A 25115-nucleotide genomic window follows, 5' to 3' on the forward strand; every position below is an offset into this window, starting at 1 on the left:
CGGTAAAGATGCTATGTGCGAATCGGGCATTGATTCGGCTGACAGTATGAGCAGAGCAATGGCGGCAAGTACATCAACCAGGAGATTCGCTTGGTTGAGAAAGTGTGGTTTTGCCCCAGATGTGCAAGCCAGGCTCTTGAACATGCCATTCGATGGCTCTTCTTTGTTCGGGAAAAAGGCGGATGACAGTTTAGAGAAACTGCAAACTTCAAAAGCAGCAGCTAAATCCCTAGGAGCTGCAATCCGTCAGACTCCTTTTCGTCCCACAGGAACCTCTGCGAGGGGCAAGTCCTTTCGCTTCTACTCCGCATTCGGAAGAGGTAGAGGACGTCCGGTTCAAAGGGGACAAAGAAGAACTACCCGAGGTGGACGGGGTAGATATTCAAAAGCCACAGCAACAGCAGGTGCCTCTTTACCATCGGCATCTGCATCAGCCGCCCCAAAACCACTCTGAGGACTTCCCTCACAGGACACCTGTAGGAGGCAGGTTGACTCAACATCTGGCGGTATGGCAGGCTATCACGTCAGATGCTTGGGCATTGGAAACAGTTGCCCAAGGTTACTGCCTGCCTTTCCTACGTATACCTCAGAGTCATCCACCGGGGATCAGCTCTCAGAAAGCTCCAGATCCGCTCCTCTTGCAGGAAATTTTGGACCTGCTAGAGAAAGGTGCCATAGAACCGGTACCTGTAGCGGAGAGGAACAAGGGCTGGTACTCCCCTTACTTTCTCATTCCAAAGAAAGACGGAGGACTGAGACCCATCTTGAACTTGCGAGAATTGAACAAATTCCTCAGAAAAGACAAATTCAAGATGGTCACTCTTTCTCAGATCCTCCAGGCCCTTCAGTTCCAGGACTGGTTGGTATCTCTGGACCTTCAGGACGCTTATTTCCATGTGCCTATCCATCCCAAACACAGGAAATACCTGAGGTTCGCAATTGGCAACTCTCACTCTCAATTTCGAGTGCTGCCATTTGGGCTGACCTCCGCCCCGAGGGTCTTCACCAAGTTAATGTCGGTAGTGGCTGCAAGTCTAAGGAGGAAAGGGATTCACGTCTACCCCTACCTGGACGATTGGTTGATCAGAGCTGTTTCTTCGGAACAAGCTCAGATCCAGCTAAATCACGTGTGCCACTTCCTTCACAGACTGGGCTTCTCCCTCAATTTAAAGAAGTCACAAATTATACCATCGCAGAGACTCCAGTTCATAGGAGCGATCCTGGACACTTCCCTGGGAAAAGCCTCGCCACCAGAGGTGAGGGCTCAAGATATTCTACAGATGGTTACCAAGTTCCAACATGCCCAACGTCTCCCAGCCTTCGACTTTTTGAGGTTGCTAGGCCTCATGGCATCCTGCATTTTCCCTAGTGCCAGAGGCTCGCCTGAGAATGAGATCCCTCCAGTGGGCACTGAGGACTCAGTGGTCACAATTCTCAGGGAGAATGACAGATCTTCTTCAGGTTCCCGGCAGGGTGGCTCGAGACCTTCAGTGGTGGGCCTGTCAGGAGAACATTCTGAAAGGAGAACAGTTTTGGCAACCCTGGCCGGAGATAACAGTAGTCACGGATGCCTCACTCACGGGGTGGGGAGCCCACGCCAACGACTTGACCATCAGCAGTCGTTGGCCTCCATCGGAGTCCAGACTACATATCAACCTGTTAGAGCTGAGAGCCATCAGACTTGCGCTGAAGGCGTTCCTGCCAGCTGTACAAGGGAAGAACGTCCTGATATGACGGACAACACGGTGGCCATGCATTACCTCAACAAAAGAGGAGGCGTAGGATCACTACCCCTGTGCAGAGAGGCGATGCAGCTCTGGTTTTGGGCAATCCAAGAAGGAATCTCTCTATCGGCAGTTCACCTAGCCGGAGAGAAGAACTTGACAGCGGACGCTCTGAGCAGGCAGAGCAGTCTCCCACGAGTGGGAACTAGCTCAGGAAGTCCTTCAAGAGATCTTCGCCCTTTGGGGAACCCCTCAGGTAGATCTTTTCGCCACCAGCCTAAACAGGAAAAGCGACCTGTTCTGCTCAAGGGAATTTCCCCCGAGAGGAGCTCTGGGAGACGCGTTCATAGTGGACTGGGAGTTTCCGCTTCTGTACGCGTTCCCACCGGTCCCTGTCATTCCTCAAATGATCAGGAGGTTGAGAAGATTCCGGAGAACCATGATCCTAATTGCCCCGGATTGGGCCAGGAGAACGTGGTACCCGAACCTTCTAGACTTGTCCATTTGCCCTCCAATTCGACTTTCTCTCAGAGAGAACCTACTCTCACAGAAGGGAGGTCAGGTTCTCCATCCAGACATCAAAACCCTCAACCTTCACGCTTGGCTTCTGAAAGGCTGAGGTACAAGGATTGGGACCTCCCTGATGATGTTATGGAGGTGTTGCTTTCGGCAAGGAGGCTAGCAACAAAGTCTTTATACCGCTGCCGTTGGAACAGATTTTGCAGCTGGTGTAGAGAACAGAATATCGACCCTTTTTCATGTGGTACACCTATGGTTTTGTCCTTCCTACTATATTTGGCAAATTCAGGCCTTCAAGTTGGCACCATTAAAGGCTATCTCGCAGCGCTATCCATCTTTAAGCGCACTGCGGAAGAACCATCCTTTTTCAAATTACCCTTGGTTATACAGTTTCTAAAGGGGTTAACCAATGTTTATCCCCCAAGACCATTCCAAGTTCCCCTATGGGATTTAAACTTAGTACTAACTTTCCTGATGGGCACACCTTTCGAACCGCTCCATTCTTGTTCGTTAAGATTCCTTACCCTTAAAACTGTTTTATTAATAGCACTTACATCTGCTAGAAGGGTGAGCGAATTACAAGCTCTTTCTTGTAAACCCCCTCACACAATATTTCACAAAGACAAAGTTGTCCTGCAAGTGAAGCCTAATTTCCTCCCAAAGGTGGTTTCTGAATTCCATATCACTCAGAAGATTACCCTACCATCTTTCTATCCTCCTCCTCACCCGGGGAAAGAGGAAGAGAGGTTACACAGGCTAGACCCTAGGAGGGCTTTAAGTTTTTACATCAGTAGACTAGCCAGGATAAGACAGGCAGACCAGCTGTTTGTAGGTTACGCAGGTCACAAGGTGGGGTTACCAATAACTAAGCAGACCATTTCCAGATGGATCATTCTAGCCATTCTGGAATGTTATAAACTGGCAGGGAAAGAGCCCCCTCAAAACCTTAGGGCTCATTCGACCAGAGGTATTACAGCTTCATCGCCCCTCAAAAGAGGCGTGCCGGTTAAAGACATCTGTGCGGCCGCTACATGGTCGTCTGTCCATACCTTTACACGTATTTACAATTTGAATTCCTCCTCCAGTCAAGAGACTAGGTTTGGAACGGCTGTACTGAATTCTATTCATCAATAGAAGACAGCGTGAAGTCAGTACTCCCTCCTCCAATAATAGAATACTGCTATGGGAGCCTATCTAAGATGAGGAATACGTCGGAGGACACAATCCCTTCGAAGAACAAGTTACTTCTTACCTTGTAACGTTCTTTCGACGGGATGTTCCTCCGACGTATTCCTCATCGACCCTCCCATCCATCCCCGCAGTTCTACTTCCCTTGTTGTTGCAGCTTACGCTCCTTCAGGGTGATTACTTTAGTCCAGAAAGTATTATTGTGGGCTACAAAACGAAACCGAGCAACGGACGCTGCGCGCGGCCTTTATAGGCAGGATGACGTCGACGTCGATACGGCGGCTGTCGAGGGACATCGACTCGGAGGACGTCGACGCACAGCGCCCTCTAGAGAGAAAATTTTTTCCGAGGCCAGCAGAGCTGAGAGGAGATATCTAAGATGAGGAATACGTCGGAGGAACATCCCGTCGAAAGAACATTACAAGGTAAGAAGTAACTTGTTCTTTGATATGGTTACCAACCGTTTTGTGAGCGGTAGGCGATTTTGGCCTTTTTTTCCAAGTTTAGGAAGGGGTGATTTGCGCAGGTCAGACCACTATCTAAGGAATAATTCCATAGTTTGGGGAAAAATTGCGAAAATAACAAGAAAAAGGTATGTGGTGGACGTGGTTGGCCTGGTAAGGCAATGGCTTCTGTGAATTTTGAGAAAAGCAATGCTCCGCTACATTCCCCCGACTCTTCCAATTTAGGAAATCAGTTTTTTAAAATATTTTGTCACTAAACAAGCAATACCACGAGCCAAAAACGAAGCCATGGTACATAGTTTTTTTATGCTTACGGTCTGAACAGACGCACTTAGCATGTGTAAGTAAAGAAAACGAATATGGTGAGGAAGGGCACACATACATTTTTTTGAAAGAGCACCGAGTGACCTTTTGAAGGGTATGTGGCTTGTGCAGGTTACAAAAGTGTGTAGTGCCTAAAGCAGCGACTACATGTAGCTCACATTTGGGAAATAAAAGGGTTGTGTGCCAAAGTGCAGCAGCAAATGGTCAAAAACATTATGAAAACCACGCAAACACAACAAATGTCCTACCTTCCCGCGTTCCCACAGGTATCCTGACGAAAACGGCACCAAACATGTGTGGGTGCACCTACCTTCTAGACCTCTCGGCTGCGTTCGACTTGGTTGGCCATACAATCCTATGCAACCATCTCGATACAGCAGCACACTTCTCCAAGGATGCTATTACATGGATCAGGTCTTTCCTAAGCAGCAGAAAAATGAGGGTCTTCTAGCCTTTAGCAGCGGCTGACCCATACCTATCACCTGTGGTGTGCCTCGGGGGTCTTGCGTCTCGCCCACACTGTACAACATTTCCAGCAAGCCCCTTTTCGATGATCTGGATCATCTCGGTATCACCTACACTAACTATGCAGATGATACCCAGATCCTCCTCCCACTTTAAGGGGATTGCAACAAGGATTTGGCCTTGGTGAACAGAGTGTACATCATCATCCAGGCATGGATGGCCACGCATGGTCTATGTTTGAATGATGATAAAACAGAACTCATCCTGGGCACCCCCACTAACCTAAAAAAAAACGAAGACCTGACTACTCCTCATTCATAATTGACGGCAACCGCATTAAGGTGGAACAGGAGGTAAATGTAAACATGAAGATATATCCCATCCTGCATCAAAAATAATCTCTATGGAAAGAAATTTCGAGGTGATCACTCAGTTGTTATTTTCCAGGTGACCTTTAAATGGCACCAATCATCTAATTGAATTACTTCTGAACATCTTAGAATAATTGAGGAGGCAAAAAACTAGGTTTTTATCTCGACTCAACTCTCTCCTTTGCCAAACAGGTTAATTCACTAGCGTCCACTATGGCCTATACGTGTAAACTTATCAAAACCGGTAAGCCATTTCTTTCCAACAGCAGCTGCACTATCCTGGCCAGAGCCCTCATCCTGTCCCGTCTGGACTACTGCAACGCCCTTTACCTAGGCTCTACCAAATCCACTGTCAGAAGAATCCAAACTCTACAAAACAATGCCCTTAGAGCAGCATTAGGCATTTCCAGATCACATTTCCGAGATCAGTCTTCAGAATAACTGGCTGCGGACTAACGACAAAATCCTGCTAAAAACCCTGTCGCTCGCCCATAAATCTCCTAACAAAGCTGCCCCCATCTACCTTGCTGAGAGATTCCACAAACCGACCTTCCTGAGACCATCCAGATCAGTAAACGGGGATCGCCAGTCCATCCCCAGATTCAAACTATCCACGATTGGAGGCAATAGCTTCCCAGTGAAAGCGGCCAAATTATGGAATTCCTTGCCTCCTACTCCGAGAAGAGACCAATCTCACCAAAATTTTAGAATTAACATCCTCTGGCTGAAATCCAATGACCACCAAATTGTACGACATTGAATCTTGTACAGTAACTAGCAATGACACTCTGCCAACGGTAAAGAATGACATATTATGCCTTGTATGTAATGCATCTTTCTTCGCGTCTCACTACTGACTACCCCCACGGTGGTAACCATAACTCTTTACACACTGCCTGCAATATTTGTAAATATCTATGCCTTTCTTGTATTATCTGTAAACACTTGTATATACCTTTTCTGTAAGTAATGCTTTGTAAGTAAGGTATCTGATACCACAATTCTTGTAACTAAGCTTCGCATATCCTTGTAGCTGCTGCGTCCTGATACCCTTGGGTCTGATGCGCATTATAAATAATAAAACAAACGTGTTCCTTATGCACTGTAAATGGATTTATTTGACGTCATATTTAGCCCTCCTAAACCTGTCAATAGGACACCCGATGTTCTGAATTAGCAGGGTGACTATAAATAGGCTTATTTCCTGATATATTGTTGGGGTGATATTACATACTTGAGCGTGGTTTTCTAGCTTTTTGAATATGAACCACTGTACTACCTTGGTGGTGGTTGATAATGGACCATGCTCTTGGTCGCATTGTGGAAGGGTGTAACTGTCTGCATGATCATATTTTCAGTTCTTAAAGCCTAACTGGTTTTATTTCAATAGTCTTAACTGGGCAATGGGTATGATGACCACGTGCAAGTGAACATAAGTAAAGCAAATGTGTCCATTGATTAGCCGCCCAAAACAATACTCGTGTTCATCAGAGATAGCAAAAGCTCAGCAGGGGCCACATCACTAGTTACCAAAAAGGGAATGGGAACAGCAAGGTTTTCAATCCCTTTAAAGACTGAGGCGAGTGAACTGTTTGCCAAGTAAGATATCTTAACCCAAAGTTAGGATGCTCTCTGTACTATGTGGCCCACCGTTCTTAAAACGTTGATTCCAATTAGGTTTTAATGCAACCACTGACACAGATGAGGATTGTTTTTTTTTTCTTGATCCTTTATTTTGAATGTTATAGTTGAGAATTACAAACTATTGCTCTTTAGGAAAAACCTTTCTCGTACCCATAGTGTTGATATTTAATCATTGTTTGACTGTTGTTTCTAGGATCCAGGGCTACCGCCCCCTTCCCCCTTGGTTGGCCTTAAACCCTTGCAGCTGCTGGAAATCAAAGCCAGGGGTCGTTTTGGCTGTGTCTGGAAAGCACAGCTGATGAACGAATATGTAGCTGTGAAAGTCTTCCCAATACAGGTGAGTACGGTGGATGTTAATGCCTTTTGGATTTTGATTCTGGTAGTTTTTGGTCTAAATATTTAACTGAAAGCCAAAAGTGGACTTTGCCACCCTACCATCTTTGTTTTTGTAAGAGACAACCTTTTTAAGGAATTTTGGATGCAAGGAACCTATAGCAGAGCTTTGTTGTGCATCAGTGAGCAATTGCTATCTTCGCTTGACTTCATGCTTCCAGAGTTGTGCAAGAATGTTTGTTTAAAGCAGCAATAAAGGGAAAGGTGCTATTTTTATTAATATAATATTGGGATTCCATTGAGCAGTAGATTGACATATGTTATGGTTACAGCATTAGTGATTTAATTTGTTTATTCAGATGTGTTTTCTCTTAGTTAATCTAGCACCACCTTCCCAATCACATTACAAAAGAAGACTCTCTATAATTCAATGCTTACAAATAGAAAGCAACTAATTGTGTTCCCTAGAGTCAAATGAATATGTAATGCTGTTCATTGTAGATTGGCAGAAGGAGCGCACAAGTGCTATCTGAAGGCATGGAATCTGATTAATTTCTTGTTTTAATTCTGTTAATTGTATAGCTAGCATGCTGCCACTTCCAATCATGTAGGCATTTTTTATTTTGATAGTCGTTCTTTTAAGTGTTTTACTGTGGTAGATCTAGCGTAGAACTTTACATTGGTTGCATATGGTGTGATGCTGGAAATGCATCAGAGGGACAGGGCCTCCGTATCCTTGTCCTTTACTGCTTTTCATCGTGTGTTCTGTCATGTTTTCAGCGCAGGAGTTCATGTGGGACTCCTGGCGGTGCAGCTCTCTTTCTTTTGGTTTGGTGAAAAGACCTGTGGGATACCCTTATGGCACCCATGGGTGGAGGTACAACCCTGTACCCCTAGTGTATGTTTTGGGCACCTGTGGGTGGCCCACAGAGCAGGGTATGGGCTGGTGGCACCTCCATGCTGAATTTGACAGGTGCGCGGAGTATCCTCCATTTTGGGATACCCCGGCCCTGCCATTGGGATCAGTTGATTCCTGATGGAAAACAAGATGGCCCCGGTGGCCTCTTGCTTTCTATTACCCATTACCTTGTTTTCCCAAAGTCCTGGGAAGCCCTGACTCTGTCCCTTCCCCCTGACTGGCTGTTGGGTGGAAGTGCCATATATGGTGTTGTTTTGAAGGCCCAGTCAGACTAGCTGGAGCCTTCCCGGAGATGTATGTTGTGGGTACCTCCTGTGGGTGGGACCTGGGTGAAAAGAGTGTGTGACGAATATGCATTCTGTGTTGTGGGTGTCTAGTATCTGGTGGTTGACACAATGACTGAGACAACCCTGCCCGAAACCGGTATGAATGCAGCTTGGAGTGTTGAATGGCTCGGTACTTGTCCCAATACACATAACTTGTTGTGAGTGTCTGGAGAGAAGTGAATGGCCTGAATACCTTGTGTGCCTGATTGGCTGCCTGCCTGCATGAATGCCCGTAGTCGTGATTGGATGCAGATACAACCATCAGAAATGCTTTTACGGTAAGTAATGCATTGTCATCTGGGGACCTCCCACTGCTAGGAATCGTGTTCAGAAGCTGAAGTCCACTATGACGAGTAACTGGCTTAACTGATGCTAGACCTTGAAGCCCTGCTGGACGAGAAGAATTACTGTTGCTCTCCTTCACAATCTGAAAGCTGCTGTGCCTCCAAGGACTGACCCAGAGAGGACCTGGTAAGGCGCCCTCTTCCCGAGCTACGAGGGACCATTGTGCACAGCTGATCTTTGCCAACGCTCCCTGGTAGACAGACCTTCGACAGGCTGCCGACCCGATACGGGGACTGCTGCGGAACTCCAAGGAGAAGCACCCGGACTGTTGTCCGCCACTGTCGACGACCGCCGTCACCGACCGGAGCTGCCGTGCTCCCGTTTGCCTAAGAACTTCAATTGATCATCGGACGCTCTCGTCTGCATCGGCATCCGCTTGTCTCCCACTGGAGAAGGCCCGACAGTCGACGCACCGTGGAGCATCCACCGGTGGGTTTCCCGCCACCTACAGACCGCAGAGACGCCGACAACTCGACGCCCTTGCTGGGCCACAGTTCTTCATCATCTCTTTGCGGTCCAGAACTATCGTCGAGGTGCCCCGCACGCCTCTTCCTTGCAGGACGCCAACGCTCTGTCTTCGACGAGCACCGCTAGGATCGAAGCTGCCACTTCCCTGCCGTAGTTCACCCTGTTCACCGTCGGACGTTCGACGACCCGTGACTCCCGCCTTAAAGGGAGGGCACTCAAGAAGGGCTGTCGATTCCCTGACACCGAACGCCAAGTTCCCCGACACCTCTCGGCGATCCGTGGCTCCTGCCTGAAAGGGAGGCACTCAAGAAGGATCGGTTGGCGCATCGTCGGAGCACTCTACCCCACCAGGTACATTGGTGGGGGTAAAACCTTAATAGGAAGAAGTAAGACTGTCGAACATTATATGGACTGGGCTTGTGTTATATATCTTTTATCTACAGGTTCCCCTTGTGGGGGGGGGATCTCCACACAGAACTGTGCCCAGTGGTAGGGGTCAGTATTCTGCCTACTATTTCAACCATCTTGCGTTCCTTCCTATCTCTATTGCTGGTTTCCTCGTTATTAATCTGTGTGACATTTTAACCGTTCAGTTGATGCACTTCAATGAGATTCGATAACATTGGTGGTACCACTTTAGAATTGTATATATTTATCATTATTGACTTCCGAGTACAAAGTGCGTTATTGTGATCGTGTACATACCTTTGAATATTAATTATATAAAGACTGTGTTTTCAGCAATACAGTGTGTGGACATTCCTTTGTGTGGGTTCGGGGACTACACTACACTACACTGTACTTAAGAACCAGCCCGCATCATCACCTGAGAAGCTAGGCCTTGATTGCTCGTCCATTGCTACCTTATAGAGAATCTTGGCTGGGGTCTTCTGTGCCTCTCCTATACCATATAGAGAGCGGAAGTACAGACACCCCCTACCAGTCCTTACATATGGTTAATCCTATTTAATGAAAATTGGTTCCCTCAAGATGAATTGTCAACCCTAGTCTAACTTCAGAATGATCGGATGGAGGGAAGGTGGAACTTGGACAAAGATGAGCTGATCTAAAGAATTTGTCCCTTTGCTCTCTTTGTAACTTGCTCCTGTGTAAGGTTTATATTTCTGTTATTTAATAAACTTCCGTAAACTGTTTATATCCAGGGATTCAGATAAGATTTGGCAGTGGCAATATTTGACTCCCTTTTTTGAAGTTGAGTAAAATTACCTTATAGAGAATGGAGCATTACTTTTTTTTTTTAAAGGCAAGTAAAAATATATTATAATTCTAAAACCGACATCTTTTTGTAATCCATATCTCTTTGCATCTAGTAATTCATGCACATTAAAAGATGCATTTGTACCTTAAATTTCCCCTATCAATTAGACAATATACAGGGTCTTCCTTTGGCACTGGTCTGCTGGTACTGTTGATCAAACATATCTTGTTGGGTGAAATCACATAGCAGGCTTCTGTGTCCATTGCTATTCTGTTGAGCATTTTACTGCCTCTTTGGTGGGGTATTTGCCTTTATTTTAGAGTTAAAATTTGCTGGTACGCTGCTCATGAATAGGTGTGTTTATACCAGCATTGATTTTTGACATTCCTTGGTTCCAAAACAAAATTATCAAAATAGATATATTTTCCAGTAATGGTACTACATATCCGGTTTGAGCATGTTTTAGGCCTCCATCCTTGGAATGTGCAACTGTACAAAAATGCAGAACATCTGCATATCACTTACATTTTAATTTTCACCACTTAAGTTCCAAAATGTTATTATTTGCATTGTAACACTTAATACAGGTATTCAACCAGAATGAAACCTCTGTACACCCCATGTTTACGCCTTGAGAATTCCCCAGTTTACCTTTTTGTCATGTTCACAGATGTCCATTGCGATTAAATGACAGTATTACATTGTTCATGTTGCGGGATGTTCCGCATAACCAATCAATGCCTGAGTTCAACAAATGAACTCTGATATTATGTTTAAAATAATTATGCACAGGCGTTCCAACGAAAGGGTAGCCGGCATAGATCTAGGTATACCATCCCTAATGGAAAAAAGCCAATTCTTCTATCTTGATGACTGAAAATATACTCAAACATACAGCAACATAGCAAATAAGTTACTAGCCAAGGATAAAAATGGAATCTCCCTAGTTTGTGAGTGTTACATGGACACAGCATACCATTCCTACTGGCAAATATTGTGGCCTATATATTGTAATGTAGGTGTCTGTATCAACAGACCATGTTTTAATTGCGTCTATATTGAGGGAAGAAGGTGTATAGGTTGGCCAATCAACAACCCTGGAGTACATGGATTCTCTCCCCCCCATCCCCCAACACCCAATTCCCTTTTTATCATGAAAAGGACCCCCCTAATTGTTGCAGCATACGGATCCCAAACCTTTTTTTTGCTTTTCTCACGGTCTCAAACTCCAGTCCTAGCCTCAGAATTGCTCTACTCATTGTTCTTGTGGCCTCTCTCTCTCCTCCACTTGTTTTCTGATTTGGTTTGAACTCCTCTGCCTCTTGTTAGTGTTCTAGCAGCCATTCGTCGGATGCAAAGATAGAACCTCTACTCTATTGGGTGCTGATGCAGTTTGGATTGACTTCCTGGGGCTCTCACCCTTAAATGGTTTGGATTTTCGGGAAAACTGGTCTCTTAGCCAAGGAGGAGGGTTTATTTTATTCCTTGGAGGCTGAGTTCTCTCGGCCTCCTCTTTCCTTCCTCCTTTGGTCTTGGTTTCAGTCCCCTCTTTTGACTGTCTGATCCACGTGTAAGGTCTCTGGTGAGTGTGTGTGTACGTCCTCCTGGTAACTTGCCCCTGAGGAACCTTCCTGATTGGACGATCAGGGTTCCTTGCTCTACCTTGTCCATTTACCTCCTGGTGTTCTCCCGCCTTCGCCTTACCTTCTCAAACCTTTGCCCCCTGCCTCTCATCTGCAGTCATCATACACACCCTCTGGCATTGATCAGATCAAGTATAATTAAGGATCCCCTTTGCTATTTGTACAGATTTTTACAGACATGGAGTGCAGCTACTTTGCTTCCTATGAGTGTATTTATAAAAATTAAAGAAAACTAAAGTAAACGTAGTTCTCAATTTGCTGTCTGGCATGCAATAGTTATGTGAACTGAGCATGCAGAGTGTATACATGAAGGGAATTTTCTTTTAAAGACATTTAAATGAATGGCTATAGAGATATGCCTTGGGGCTGCAGTGAATGCAGGATCCATCCGTATTAAAATGCATCATTCTTTTGATAAAAAGCTGTCTGTTTGAAGGTGTTGCCATTCGGTTTAAAGGCCAGAATGAGGCTGGCTTTGATTTGGAAGTGTCCAGTTCTGTGTGCGTTCCATACGTTTTAAGCAAATGGGGACCCAGTTGGAGGACCGGGTTAAACTCCACTTGCCTTGATGTTCAGCAGACGTATTCTGCATGTCCCATTAATTTCATTAATTGAATTGGTATAGTGTTTTCACCAAAGTGCTGAATAGTAAAACCAATGGTAAAATAAAATGCATCTGTAATGATTTTCAAGAAATTATACAGACAGCAGGTGAGCTTTAAGAGAATAGCGAAATGAGGCTAGAGTAGAGAAAGAGCAAACAGCTAATGGTAAGAAATTTCCGAACTTGGGTGCAAGTAAGGGGAAACACCGAAAACGACTCGCATGGAGTTTTTGTGGTAGTAAGAAGAAAGTGGGACTGGGAACAAAGAGAGCGAGTGGGAACATAGAAGGAAACTTGGAAAGTTAGCCAAGCAATAGACTTTAGAGCATTAGAGATAGAAGTTCGAGGGGGAAAAATAAAAAAAGCAGGTACGAATAGAAGTTGTAAACAGGGCGCGAGAGGGTAATCCGGATAAGAGCGCAGCAATTGCCTAACATTGACCGAACCAGTGTAAAAATGGGGTCAGTGGCTTGAAATGAAATCAAGGCGCATACCTTAGAGTATTAGAGCTGAAAGCGACCGAAACGAGCAGTGTTAGAAATGTGGGAAGTGAAAGAAAGAGAAGAATCAAATGTAACACCAAGAATCGAAGCAGAATGGGACATAGAGATATGAAGGGGAGGAAAGAAAAAATGGAAAGGGGCTGAGAAGAAATGGAGGGCCAAAGGAAGAATATGATTTCCATTTTGGATGAATTAAGGTGAAGAAAGCAGGAGTGCAACCAAGACTGTACAGACAGGAAGCAGGCAGACATGTTCTCATGAACTGCTTCATTAAAGGAGGAAAGAAAAGAGGAAAATCTGAGTGGCCGCATAGAAGTGACGGTATAGAGCAACGGCTTGGCCGGTGAAGATAAAGTGCCCCAAGGACCAAACCTTAAACCATAATGCAGAAGAACAGGTGGGGAAAGATTACCAGCCCAAGAAATTGAAAAGGAGAGAAACCAGTTGGGGAAGAGAAGATGGAAGAGGATGTTCCTCCATGTCAAGAATATTCAAGCACCGTCAATGTTTGTTTGAATAAATATGGAAAAATGCTATTAGCAATGAAGATTGTCCAAACGCACAGTGCATGTAGTCTTGATTCTATTAAAGACAAGAAGGCGAGCATTATGCTATAACTTCTTCATTACTGCTAACCAACAGCTTTTCAAATCTGCAACATTTTATTTTTACAGTGCAAACATGAACAAAATAAACAAACAAAACATATGGAAAAAGTGTGGGTAAACTACAGTCCCCATCAGACCTTGCAGTCTGGTAGTCCTGAGCCTCTGTCCTGCTAACCAATCAAGGCTCCTTCACAAGTACATATCCCTGCTGCTCTAGGTCCTTTCCTCTTCTTTTTAGTTGCTTCTTTTACACTCTGTAACAGTCTAAGAAAACAGTCTTAGGAAAACCTTTCTCTTTTCTCTGCTTTGAGCTGTCCTGAACTCCAAGCCCTTTTGTGAATTCTTTCTCGATCTCCCTACTGGCTCTGTTGGTGCCTAATCTCGAGCATTCTTTTGATCCTCTCGTATGTGAAAAAGAGATTCATACTGTTAGGGAAGGGAAGTCGCTAATATTGTATCGTACTGTACAATTATGAATGAGCGTATTCCAATTGGGAGGGGTAATGCTCGCCTCCGTGTCTTTAATAGAATCAAGATTACCTGTGCTGTGCACTTGGGCAATCTTCATTCTATGTCAAGACCAGCGGCAAGCATTATGCTTGTTCACAACTTTCCACTACAGCTGTGGCAATATTAGAGACTGGCTTGAAGTAAAAGGTCCTGAAGACAGTCCCTCAACCAGTTTGCTGCCTTCATAATCTCCTGCAGCGGAACTCCTGCTGCAAAAGCTCGGGAAGCCATAGCTCCTCTGGTTGCGTGAGATCCAAACCTCTATCCCTGCTAATTCCATAATATCCTTTATCCATCTCGCTCTGGTGGCAGGAGCCACTGCTTTGTATGGTTTTTATGTACGCTATCAATACCTGGCTAACTCCCTGTGGTCTTAACGCTGCTGTCGCTGTCTCATAACACTTTATGCACTGAGATACGCACAGCTTGCTATTGTTCGGGAACTATGGGTATAGAATCACTTTGGAGTTGGATTTAGTATGCTGCGCAATATTAAATGCTACGCAATATTAAATGCTACTCCCTCTTGATAGAACACCTTTCTGTCTATTTCTAGAGCTTTCACATCTGAAACTCTTCTACAGGATACTAGAGAAAGTAGTGTGGTTAATTTTCCTGACAACTGTCTACTCAAGAGAGTCGTTTCTTGGCCATTGTTCGAACAAATGTAAGGTTTTGTGAACATCCCATAGAGATTAATATTTTGGCATGGGAGGTTTACTAACTTTCACCCCCTTTAAGAGTCTTGTCACGGTTGGATGCTCCCCTACGAACTCTGTCTACTAGCTCGTGTCCAGCCGAGATCGCCGATCTATACACTCCGACTGTCCTAAAGGCTCTACCTCTATTAGGTAGGCTTGCCAGAAAATGTATCACTTGCATTATAGGTCCTGAAACGGGAGGAATACTCCTCCTCCTGCACCATAGCTCCCAGGCATGCCAAGCGGAATTATAGCTCCGGATCGTGGATGGAGCCCATGACACTTTGATAAGCTCTGTAACTTCTGAAAGTCCCGGGAAGCACCATCTGCACCTGAAATTCTGCAAGCTAGCAGTGTTAGCGTCGGATCTTGTATCAGCGGGTGCGGGGCTCCCAGTGGATCAGATCTGCTCTGTGAGAATTCCTCTGGGGGAAATCTGTGGAAAGTTCCATCAGAACTGGAAACCAGGCTTGCGATTTCCATTCTGTTCTCACTATCACTAGCTCGTGATATGTCTCTCCGTACCTTTGCTAGTGCCCTCGCCAGGATTGCAAAGGGGGCGGGATAAGGCATAATGAATCTGACCTCCCCAGTTGTGCAGAAAGGCATACGTCCCTAGAGCCTCCGGGTCTAGCCTCCAGTTGAAGTATCTCTCTATGTGAGCGTTGAGACGTGAGGCAAACAGGTCTGTATGCAAAGGGCCCCATCTCTGTTGTAAACTCTCGAAGACTGACTTGTGTAGTCTCCAGTCACTCGAGTCTATTAAGTATCGGGAGTTCCAATCCACTACTGTATTCATGCTCGCGGAAGGTATTCTGATCTAACATATTTCTATAGGCAAAGTGTCAGAAGTCCTTTGCTAGCTCCACTAACAGTTTGGATTTCGTGCCTTCGTGCTTGTTTATGTATCTTACTCCCGATATGTTGTCCATCCACAGTAGAATGCAACATTGTGCGTTGTCTTTGGTAAATATTTTCACTGCGAAAGAGCCTGCGAGAAGCCCTAGGCAGTTGATATGCACTGCTAGTTCTTCCCGAGACCATTTTCCTTGTGTCTCCGTCTGCTTGCATCTGATTCTATAATGAGCTCTGCTACGTCTCCGAAGATGCCATGCCTCCATATTGTGGAGCCACCAGATACGTTCCGTCTTGCTGTCCTCGTCTAGCGGTACTAGATGATGGTACATCCAGCCTATCTGTAGGTACCCGATTTTCAGCCTCTGAAGGGCTTGATAATGTAATGGGCTGGAAAAAATGACCTGGATAGAGGTTGCTAGTTGTCTCACTATCCTGCCTAGATTCGGAAACAATATAACCGGCTTCCTGAGCTCTGTTCTCAGATCCTTCTTTATGGATCTCATCTTGGGCGCCGGAAGCTCTAGAGTGGCTTTCTTCAGGTCTATTGTGAAGCCTTGAAACTCTATCCTCTTGCTCAGTGCTTTGACTAAGAAACCCAGTCTTGATATTAAAGACATTGCCCAATGTACCTGCTTTTGTAATGTCTTTGCCTTCTGCCATGAATAGGATGTCCGTCTTGATCTCGGAGGGCGGCCGCCAAAGGTCTCATGAGCTTGGTAAAAGCCCATGGATCTGTTAGAGAAAAAGACGTCTTGTTGCCTCGTCGCCCAGTATTGTACTCTGGGGCCTTGGGGCCTTCTGTTTGAATAGAAGCAACCAGTTGAGCGGCCTCCTATATCGACCGGCCCCTGCAAAAACTCTCCCGGGGAAGACTTTTCTTATGGAAGCTTGCGCTTTCTTTAAGGCAGTTAATGTTAAGACCAATGTATTAATCTCCTTTACAAATGGGTCTCTAAAGAGCAGACGCTGCGCTCCCTTCTCCTGCCTCCTAAAAGGCTAGGTCTCCTAACTTATTATTGATCTTTAAGAGCATTGATCTACACCTTTCGGACAAGATTGCGCAGTTGGCATTTCTGAGCATGAGTACTGCACTTTGGGACCAACCTGCGAGGATGAATGGGTCTACTGGCTCCCCTGTGTCCATGGCTCTCTGCCAGGGCCATCATTTTTGCAATGGGTCCTGTCTGGTCTATGAACTTATCCTGGCATGACCTCCAGGCGTGGTCCATGCCTTTCCTGGCATCTTTACCTGCCTTTGTCACAAGGGTGAGCATTTTGGGGTCCAGCTGCAGGGTGTCTGCTACTTTTCCCATCAGTTCGGGTCTTTGGCACTCTGCTCTGAAATCTAGTGTCCTTCTCAAAGGGATTTCTCATCTTATGTGCCATGTATAATGCAAGTCTTGGCGAAGGAGCTGACTCTGTAGACCTGGGGTGTCTGTATCTGGCTCAAACATGTCGGACATGTCTTCCTCGTCTTGGGGGCTCTCCACTTTGCTGGCTTTTGTTTCACAGGTTCATTTTCTCTGCAAACTAATGCTCTTTCCCAATGCTTTTATTGTCATCCTCTTGTTAGTCTTCCTGATCGAACTCCTCTGAGGATGAGCGAGCTTCTCCTGTTTTTCGTCCCTGTGGTAGGGGTTACGAGGCTGGACAAAGCTGACTTCGATAGAAATGTGGGTCAGCTTTTTTGCCCAAAATGTCTCTAGGACTTGTAATCTGTCCTGAAGGGGTTTGACTCCCCGAGCCACTGCTCGCACTAGGGAGGCCCCCAACACTTTCTTTAAACTCTGGGAGAGGTCTCTCTCCTCTTCTTCTCCTAGATCTTGGTCTTGTTCGCTGCTTTCGCTCCAAACCTAATTATCCATGCTGTAAGCCATGATACAGGTTTGGTCCTGGTGGAGGTTGGCACTGCCACTAGCAGTATGAGCTGTGTTCTGGTACAGTGATCCACAGAGTATATATGGAGTATTAGAAATATGTTTTTTATTTTTTATATTTTCAATCAAGATTAACTTTCAGCCTCTAGATTGCTGTTGAAACGCTATAATAGCAGCTCTGTAAACGGCCTGTAAGCCTCTGGAGCAAAGGAACGTACAGTCGTGCTTCTGACGGTGTTCGCCCCAAATGCTTCTACCGCATGTGTCACCAGCTTGACTGAAATGATGTGCCAGCCGTGATACGGAATCTACAATCAGCGAGTCTAAGGGGAAAACTACAAACCAGAGCTCTGCGCGAGTGTGATCGCTCGTGGGCCAGGTCTGTTCGATATTTTAATGCTTAAACCACTCGCGAATTCCGAAACGCAGGAAAATTACTTGGAGCAAATGAAATGCAAAGTACATGTAATGCCTTAACTCTTCGGTATGCGGAAACACATGGTTTCCATCTTGTGCTTATAAAGATTCGCCGCACTTTAAATATATCTTTAAGCAAATACATAATGGAATATATGTAAAAACATATGAATTCAGGCAATAAGGTACTTAGCTGTAGGTGCAGCACAAAAGAAGAGGAAGGGACATAGAGAGGCAGGGATTTTGTACTTGTGAGGGAGCCTTGATTGGTCAGCAGGACAGAGGCTCAGGACTACCAGACTGCATGGGGACTGTAGTTTACCCACACTTTTTCCATATGTTTTGTTTATTTTGTTCAGGTTCACACTGTTAAAAAAAAAATGAAAGTTATAGATTTGAAAAGCTGTTGGATAGCAGTAATAAAGAAGTAATAGCATTATGCTGGCCTCCGGTCTTGCCATAGAATGCATTTCTTTTACAGAGAAAAAGTAAATGCCCAGAAATCCAGATAGAATGATACAAACAAGTAAATACAGATCAAAATGTAGAATAAATCTCAGAAAACTGGGAACCTTTGAGAATGATACATCTTTCTAGTCTGGACGAAGTATAGTCGCCTACATGAAAACTTATACAGCAGGTAGTTGGCTTTCATACATATTGAAGCCCTTGCTTCCCTAGTATAAAAAAAGCTGGGTTGCTTATCAAAGTCTATTGCCATAATAGCTGCGTTTTCCAAGAAAACGATATTCCTTTTTGAGTTTTATTTAATGTCCGCTTATTCCGCAAGCACAATGTGCTGTCTGCTGCTTTACAAATGTTTTTTGGTTTCGCATTTTTAGATTTTCAAATTTAGTCTCAATGCCCTTTTTTCATTAACCAAACCAGTGGACTTTGACTCAGCCTTTATACATGAAGTTACTGACTTTAAGACCACCTCCTTGGCAATTCCCTTTACACCTGAAGGAATTCGTGAGTTCCTATGTGTTGGATAGAATGGGGAGGAGATGAGGATAGCATGTCCAGCACTCAAAGAACTAACATTATACACGCAGTATCTCATTTTGACTTGTGTACACTGTCTTAATAATTTGCAAATTGGTATATCCCCTATTGTATCTAACAATTTCTCTGGGTATACCCTTTTCCATGTTGCTACTGTTCACTGGTTTGCTGCGTGAAAGTAACACAGAACTGGAGTGCTCCTTATTCCTTGGTGAGATAGTGGGATGGCTGAAATAGCTTTTTTGCCCCTTTTGACAAAATGCAGTATTTCAGCTTGTAGTCCCTCCGATAATGTAATGCAAAGTGGTCTTGAGTAGCATAGCACTGCCATTTTTCTGCCAACTTCTGGCACCTCCTTAGTGGGCTTGCAGGTCAGTATAATGAATGTCGATGGGACCGGCTGCCGCCCACGGTACTAATCCGCAACACAAACATCCAGAACTAGCGACCGACATAGCCAGCCATACACTATCCCTAAAGCCTGCACTTTGCAGCTCTAGGTACTGCGCTGGCAGACACAGGTTAAAGGATAGAAGTCTGCTGCTATGCTATGGATCATGCAATGTCTTGTTCGGGACTTTGTAACCGAGTCGCGCAGTTGTTAGAATGAATTTGAATCATGTATGAAATCCATTTTTTGTTCATTGTCAGACCTTGGTACCCCATAAACCTAGTTTAGTGCTCGACTGACCTCCACACTTGACGTGATCTAGCCACGGCAATGGCCAATGAAACCTCTACAAATTATTCGTAACAGTATTGATTGCTAATGGCATACTCATTGCAATCCATTTCAGATTAAATAAACTGTAAAAAGTCCAGAATGATGTATGGATTGATAACGAACAAATCATTGTTTCCTCAACTGGCATTAAAAATAACTTCCAACACGGAATAAAATGTGCAAACATTAATCTAATCGGTTTATTCTGGGTGGCCATAGTCTGAAAAGGGAGGACCTCAAAGTCTGGAGTGGATGCTGAATGGTCGGTACTCAGAAAAACAGTCGGAGTGCGAGCGTGTGCTGCTGCTAATAGAGGCGGTCCCTTTCCCTTTACATGTTACACTGTTCACATAGGAAATGATTCTGAAGATGCATGGGGTTGAGATGGGCATCTGTGCCCCTGGGAAACGAATGCTATATTCCTTAACTTGCACTTTGGCCTTTCGGGAATTAATACAATCTTTGAACCATTTCTTGGGCGTACAGTGGCCAGACTGTGCGGTGCAGTCCTCTTTCTGGCTAGAAGACTTGCTTTGGCACTTTTAGTTATATACCCAGATGGTTATGTGTGATTTTACCAAATGTAAAATCAGAGTGGTACATTTCAGAGTGGCCAAAATACGCCCAAAATGTTTTAATGTATTTTCTTATTTTGGAACCTCCTGTTTTTCTACCCTTTTAAATATATATAATGTTCAATATTTTTAGGTATTTTGGATTTCTGTGAAATTTAGCACACTGTTTTATTTTTGGTAAAATGACTGGACACCTGCCCAACCCGGTCCAGGGTGACACAAAATCACAGCTTTTTGCCAGCTCGATCTGGGACAGTTCCCAGGAAGCAAACTCATTGCAGTAGTTTTCCCATATCGTTTGCGCCTTTTTTATGGCGTGGCTAGACCCCATTCCCTGTCGCTACCTCTTCCCCCAAATCCCCAAATGAAACAATGCAGAACGAGTGGGCTTCCTGCGAGTTAGGCTGGTACCGATTTGACAGACTTCCGTTTTTGTGCTCGGACCAGTTAAATATATGCGACAAAATCACTGCCTTTTACCAGCTGTGGACCTTTGGGCTTGGCATTTAGAATGTACTTAACTTATCACAGGAACTAGGGTATTCCAGTACAAGGTGGCAGGTGACCACTTTGAATACGGATGTGTGTGAAATTTAGCAATCTCACTTTTGGTAATTTTATTAAATTGTTTATTGTTGCAAATTTTGCTTAAACCTCTGTACAGTTGTGGTAACGTATTGCTGCACAAAATGCGTTTTGCGATATTGTAAACCTGCAAAAAATTGCTAGTGCTAGAATAAAGGCAGGGGATGCCTGCTGGATTCTTTTTCAGTAAAATTATTTTTACTTATTGTGATAAGTAAATCTGCAATAAAAGTTGATGAGCAGGTTGTTTCCCACCTAGCTACATAAGGGAAACATTGAAGTAGTTTTTAAATCTAGTTAGCTATTTGATAAGCAGTTTCTCCAGAGCAATAGTTGGGAATAGTTCAAAATGTTCGCAATGTTGCATAGTGAATTAATATTAATTTCCCCCCAATTAGATGGGCTGAATTAACCTTTTGTACCTATAGCTTTGTGGCATCAGGGTGCTGCTTAGTCTGCTCATCAATGTGGTAATTAGCTTGGGCCTAGGCAAAGCAGACGCAACTAAGGCTGGATCCTGGCAAAACTACTGCTGGAACAGCCCAGGCTGTTCTGGAGACCCACTGGTGGTCTCCTGCATGTGTCTTTACTCTCTCGGGCAGTTTATCAGCTTTTTACCGAGGCGATATGACCCGAGTTGGCAGATCCACCTTGTAGGTAACGGGCTGCCGCCCAAGTCAAGGGCCCGAGCCCAGCGAGGGTCCATTAACGAGGATGGCATGCTGTTACCTACACGGCGCGCCTTCCACCGAGGAACAACTCGCCATTGGCACCTGTATAGTTGTATACACAGGTGCTAATGGTGTATATGCAAAATAAAAAAGAACTTACCTTCGATGTGCACAGGGGTGTTGCTACATCTGGAAAAGATCAGGGGCTACACTAATATCGGTACTGGGGGCTAGCTATTCTTTTGGTTGTAGCTCCTGAGCTTCTATCCGGGGTTACAACCAAACATCAACATTGAAAACGGGATTCCTGTCAAACAGGACTGCACTGCGTCGGGCCGCACATCTAAGGTAAGTTGTCTTTAAAAAATAAATAAAAAAAAACTGGCTGCACAGGAGGCTCAGAACGCAGGCTTGTACCATAGAGTACAGCCCACGTTCTAAGCCTCCTGATTGGCTACTGCCCCCCCACCCCGCGAGGTTCTAGTGGACAGTAAGCCAGACTCAGTTGAAAAACAAAACCATTTTACAGTTTTAGTGTAAATGAGAAACCAGACATTTTGGTTCTAGTTTGCTTTCGTGCATCTTTTTACATGTCCCCCCTTGCAGTGTTGGTGTACATCAATCCAGTAGATCACCATGCTTTTCTTTTAATGCATGGCTCAGTAAAACTTTGTTCTAATTTCTACTTTTGTGAAACAGATTTCAGCGCTTTCCACCGCCGCTAATTTAAACACTAACAATTGCACTGGGGCACACCACAGCAAATTATTTTAGGACATGATGCCAATGTGGGTGAAACGTGGAAAGTGAAAGCCCATGGCAAGGGAGGCATAAGAGAAAAGAGTGTTAAGTGGACAATAGAGTGAGCATGCAATTGAAGGGAGGAGAACTGGACACTGCCATATTAAAGGTCCCACTAAACTTTTTTGCTTGATGGTGTAAATCAATCCGTGTCTCGAGGGCATAGATGTGGCTGCCTTTGTAAACAAAGGATGACATTTCTGGGTGGGACATTTTGCAGGAGCAGTATATCCATGTGTTGGGTGCCACCCCTAATATGACTGCAGCTTTGCTTTGCCTGCCTTTGTAGAGGACATTAGAGGAGATCAGGAAATCCACCACCCAAGGATGGAAGGCTTGTGCCATGAAGGTCTGGGCCACCAAGTTGGCATGGTGGTTAGACAGTCATCTCCTTTGACTCCCCTCCACCCCCATGAAACTGAAAATGTCTTCGGCAACTCTACCAGTAGCACCCAGATGCTTTTAAATCTCAATGCATGATCATTCATTTGGCATCTTTTCCCCCATTCTAGGATAAGCAGTCCTGGCAGAGCGAGCGAGAGATCTTCAACACCCCCGGTATGAAGCACGAGAACCTTTTGCAGTTCATTGGAGCAGAGAAAAGGGGAACCAATCTGGAGATGGAGCTGTGGCTTATCACAGCCTTCCACGACAAGGTAGGCTCCAGAGAGCACTCACTTGGAACCTGCTTTGACTTGAAAGCTGCATTGTTTATGCTCATAACCTGGAGGTTCCCTTTTCCATTGCAAAATTAAATCCATGTTACAAAGTTCAAAACTAAAACAGTGTATTTTTACAAGAAGGTATTGGTTCAGAATGTTTCCACTTTGTACATGTTAAACACATTATCATTCTCCTACATGTGTTACACTAGACTTTACTGTAGCGTTGGATTAGGTAATTCTGTTTAGGTGAAGACCGAGAAGTTGCTGACGATATTAAAATGAACAATTCATTTGAATTGAAGACCGTAAAGCCTCCCCCACTCCCCGGCTCATGCTGGGACCTGGTTCTAAACACGGTAGTGATTATCCATTCTTTTTTTGCAGGGTTGCATGGTCTGTGCTGCGTGACATTGAATAAGCATGTACATTGCTATTTATTTACCCTGAGTACTGTTTGAACATTTCCTCCTTTTTGCTCTGTAAAACAAGGGATGGCTGAGTGAAGCTCAGGTTGGGTCCTGTGAAGGATTCTAACCGGGCGTGTCACACCGGACCAGGACCTTCGCCCACAGCCTTAGATGTAGCGCGCGATTAGAATGCCTTTTCTTCAATTTCAACGACTTGAATTGAGCCGATACCTGACCTGTCTCCCACCCCCTTTTATAAATATTTGAAAAATGCACTTTGTCGAAAAAAGGCCCACAAGTCGTGAATGCGCACAACTGAAGTGGAAAATCTCCTAATTTGTGGGGTCATTGCATAGGTGGCTGCAGCCGTATGGTTAGATTGGTGATCTTCCACTATCGCCTATGTAGAAAACGTATTGAGAGGTGCTAACTAACAGACTGTGGTCAGGCATTCCTAATGTACTACCACATTGGGATGTTTGTTAAAGTTTGATTGAAAATAATTACAAGTAGGAGACAAAGTAATTAGATAAAATTTTGTATTGGGATGCAGACATCTGTCTGGTGAAAACCACAAATGAAAAAGTAGTATTGGTTTCATACACTTGCAGTGTTATTGTTCATAGTAGTATAAACATTATGCACATTAGAACATATACCTCTTGGTAGCTGTGTTGTTTTAATATCTATGCTACTTGGTAGCTTGTCATAGTTCCAACCAGAAAGTAAGTTCCTACTGAGTATTTAGAACATTGTAAAAACCAATTACACATAAATAACTGTGTCACGCCTACACGTGTTTCAACCTCACTAGGCCGTCTTCAGGGCGTAATGGTAGTAATGATTGATAAAAAAATTGCATTGACTTCAACCATCACATTTGTTTACAATTCCTTATGCCTGGGGTAGACATGGATCTGAACAAATAGTGGTTTCAATCGGCCGATGCACTAGAACTTGCCCGACGGCGTCCAACATTAGATTTTAATTTGAAACTCTCCCGATTTCGGCGTGATTATTTGAGAAGTAACCCTGCGCTGCCTAACTATGGCAGGTCGTCTACAAACCATTTGAATGACATTTCAAATAACCAAAACTCTAACAGCTAATGCCAAGTAGGCTCAGAAGTTTTCCGAAACGCTTGAGGAGAACGGTTACTCCGCTGTATCTGAAAAGACAGAGAAAACCAATTGAAACCACCATTTGTTCAGATCCATGTCTACCCCAGGCATAAGGAATTGTAAACAAATGTAAGGGCAATGATCAGAGCAAGCAGGCGGCACTGGAGAATCCCAAAGCGGGCTCAGCCACCTTTGCCCTTTCTCCCTGAAGTTAGTGGGATTTTTTTATGGGGTTTTAGTGCTGAAGGGTGGTTCTGCCTGGATAGGAAGGCCTGGGTCAACTATCCCTTTTCTGGCAGTGGTGACTGGAATCTTGAAGAGTGAGGGTGGAATATCTGGATATGCAGGTGCTGGAAAATTCAGAAGAGAGTGTCCAGAGTTCTGTCGGGCTCCCTTATTTATAAAGCATGGTGACATCATGGGATTATATGGTGGGGGCAGGCTTAAACTAGGCATGCCACCAACAACTGGATAGGACAGGGGTGATCGTTACCGCCTTCCTGTCTGCTGGTTGGACTTTTAGAGACATGG

The 25115-nt window shown here is 44.6% G+C and overlaps 1 protein-coding gene across 1 annotated transcript in view; it reads left to right on the forward strand.

Annotated features, from left to right (window-relative positions):
* Window positions 1–25115, forward strand: part of ACVR2B (activin A receptor type 2B) — a 565434-nt gene that overhangs the window by 369839 nt on the left and 170480 nt on the right. The window contains exons 5-6 of the mRNA XM_069647733.1: window positions 6893–7036; window positions 22904–23047. Coding sequence (XP_069503834.1) covers window positions 6893–7036; window positions 22904–23047 — 288 coding nt within the window. The remainder of the gene's footprint in view (window positions 1–6892; window positions 7037–22903; window positions 23048–25115) is intronic.

Source organism: Ambystoma mexicanum, chromosome 2q (genome assembly GCF_040938575.1).
Source record: "Ambystoma mexicanum isolate Mex_15411 chromosome 2q, UKY_AmexF1_1, whole genome shotgun sequence".
Lineage (NCBI taxonomy): Eukaryota > Metazoa > Chordata > Amphibia > Caudata > Ambystomatidae > Ambystoma > Ambystoma mexicanum.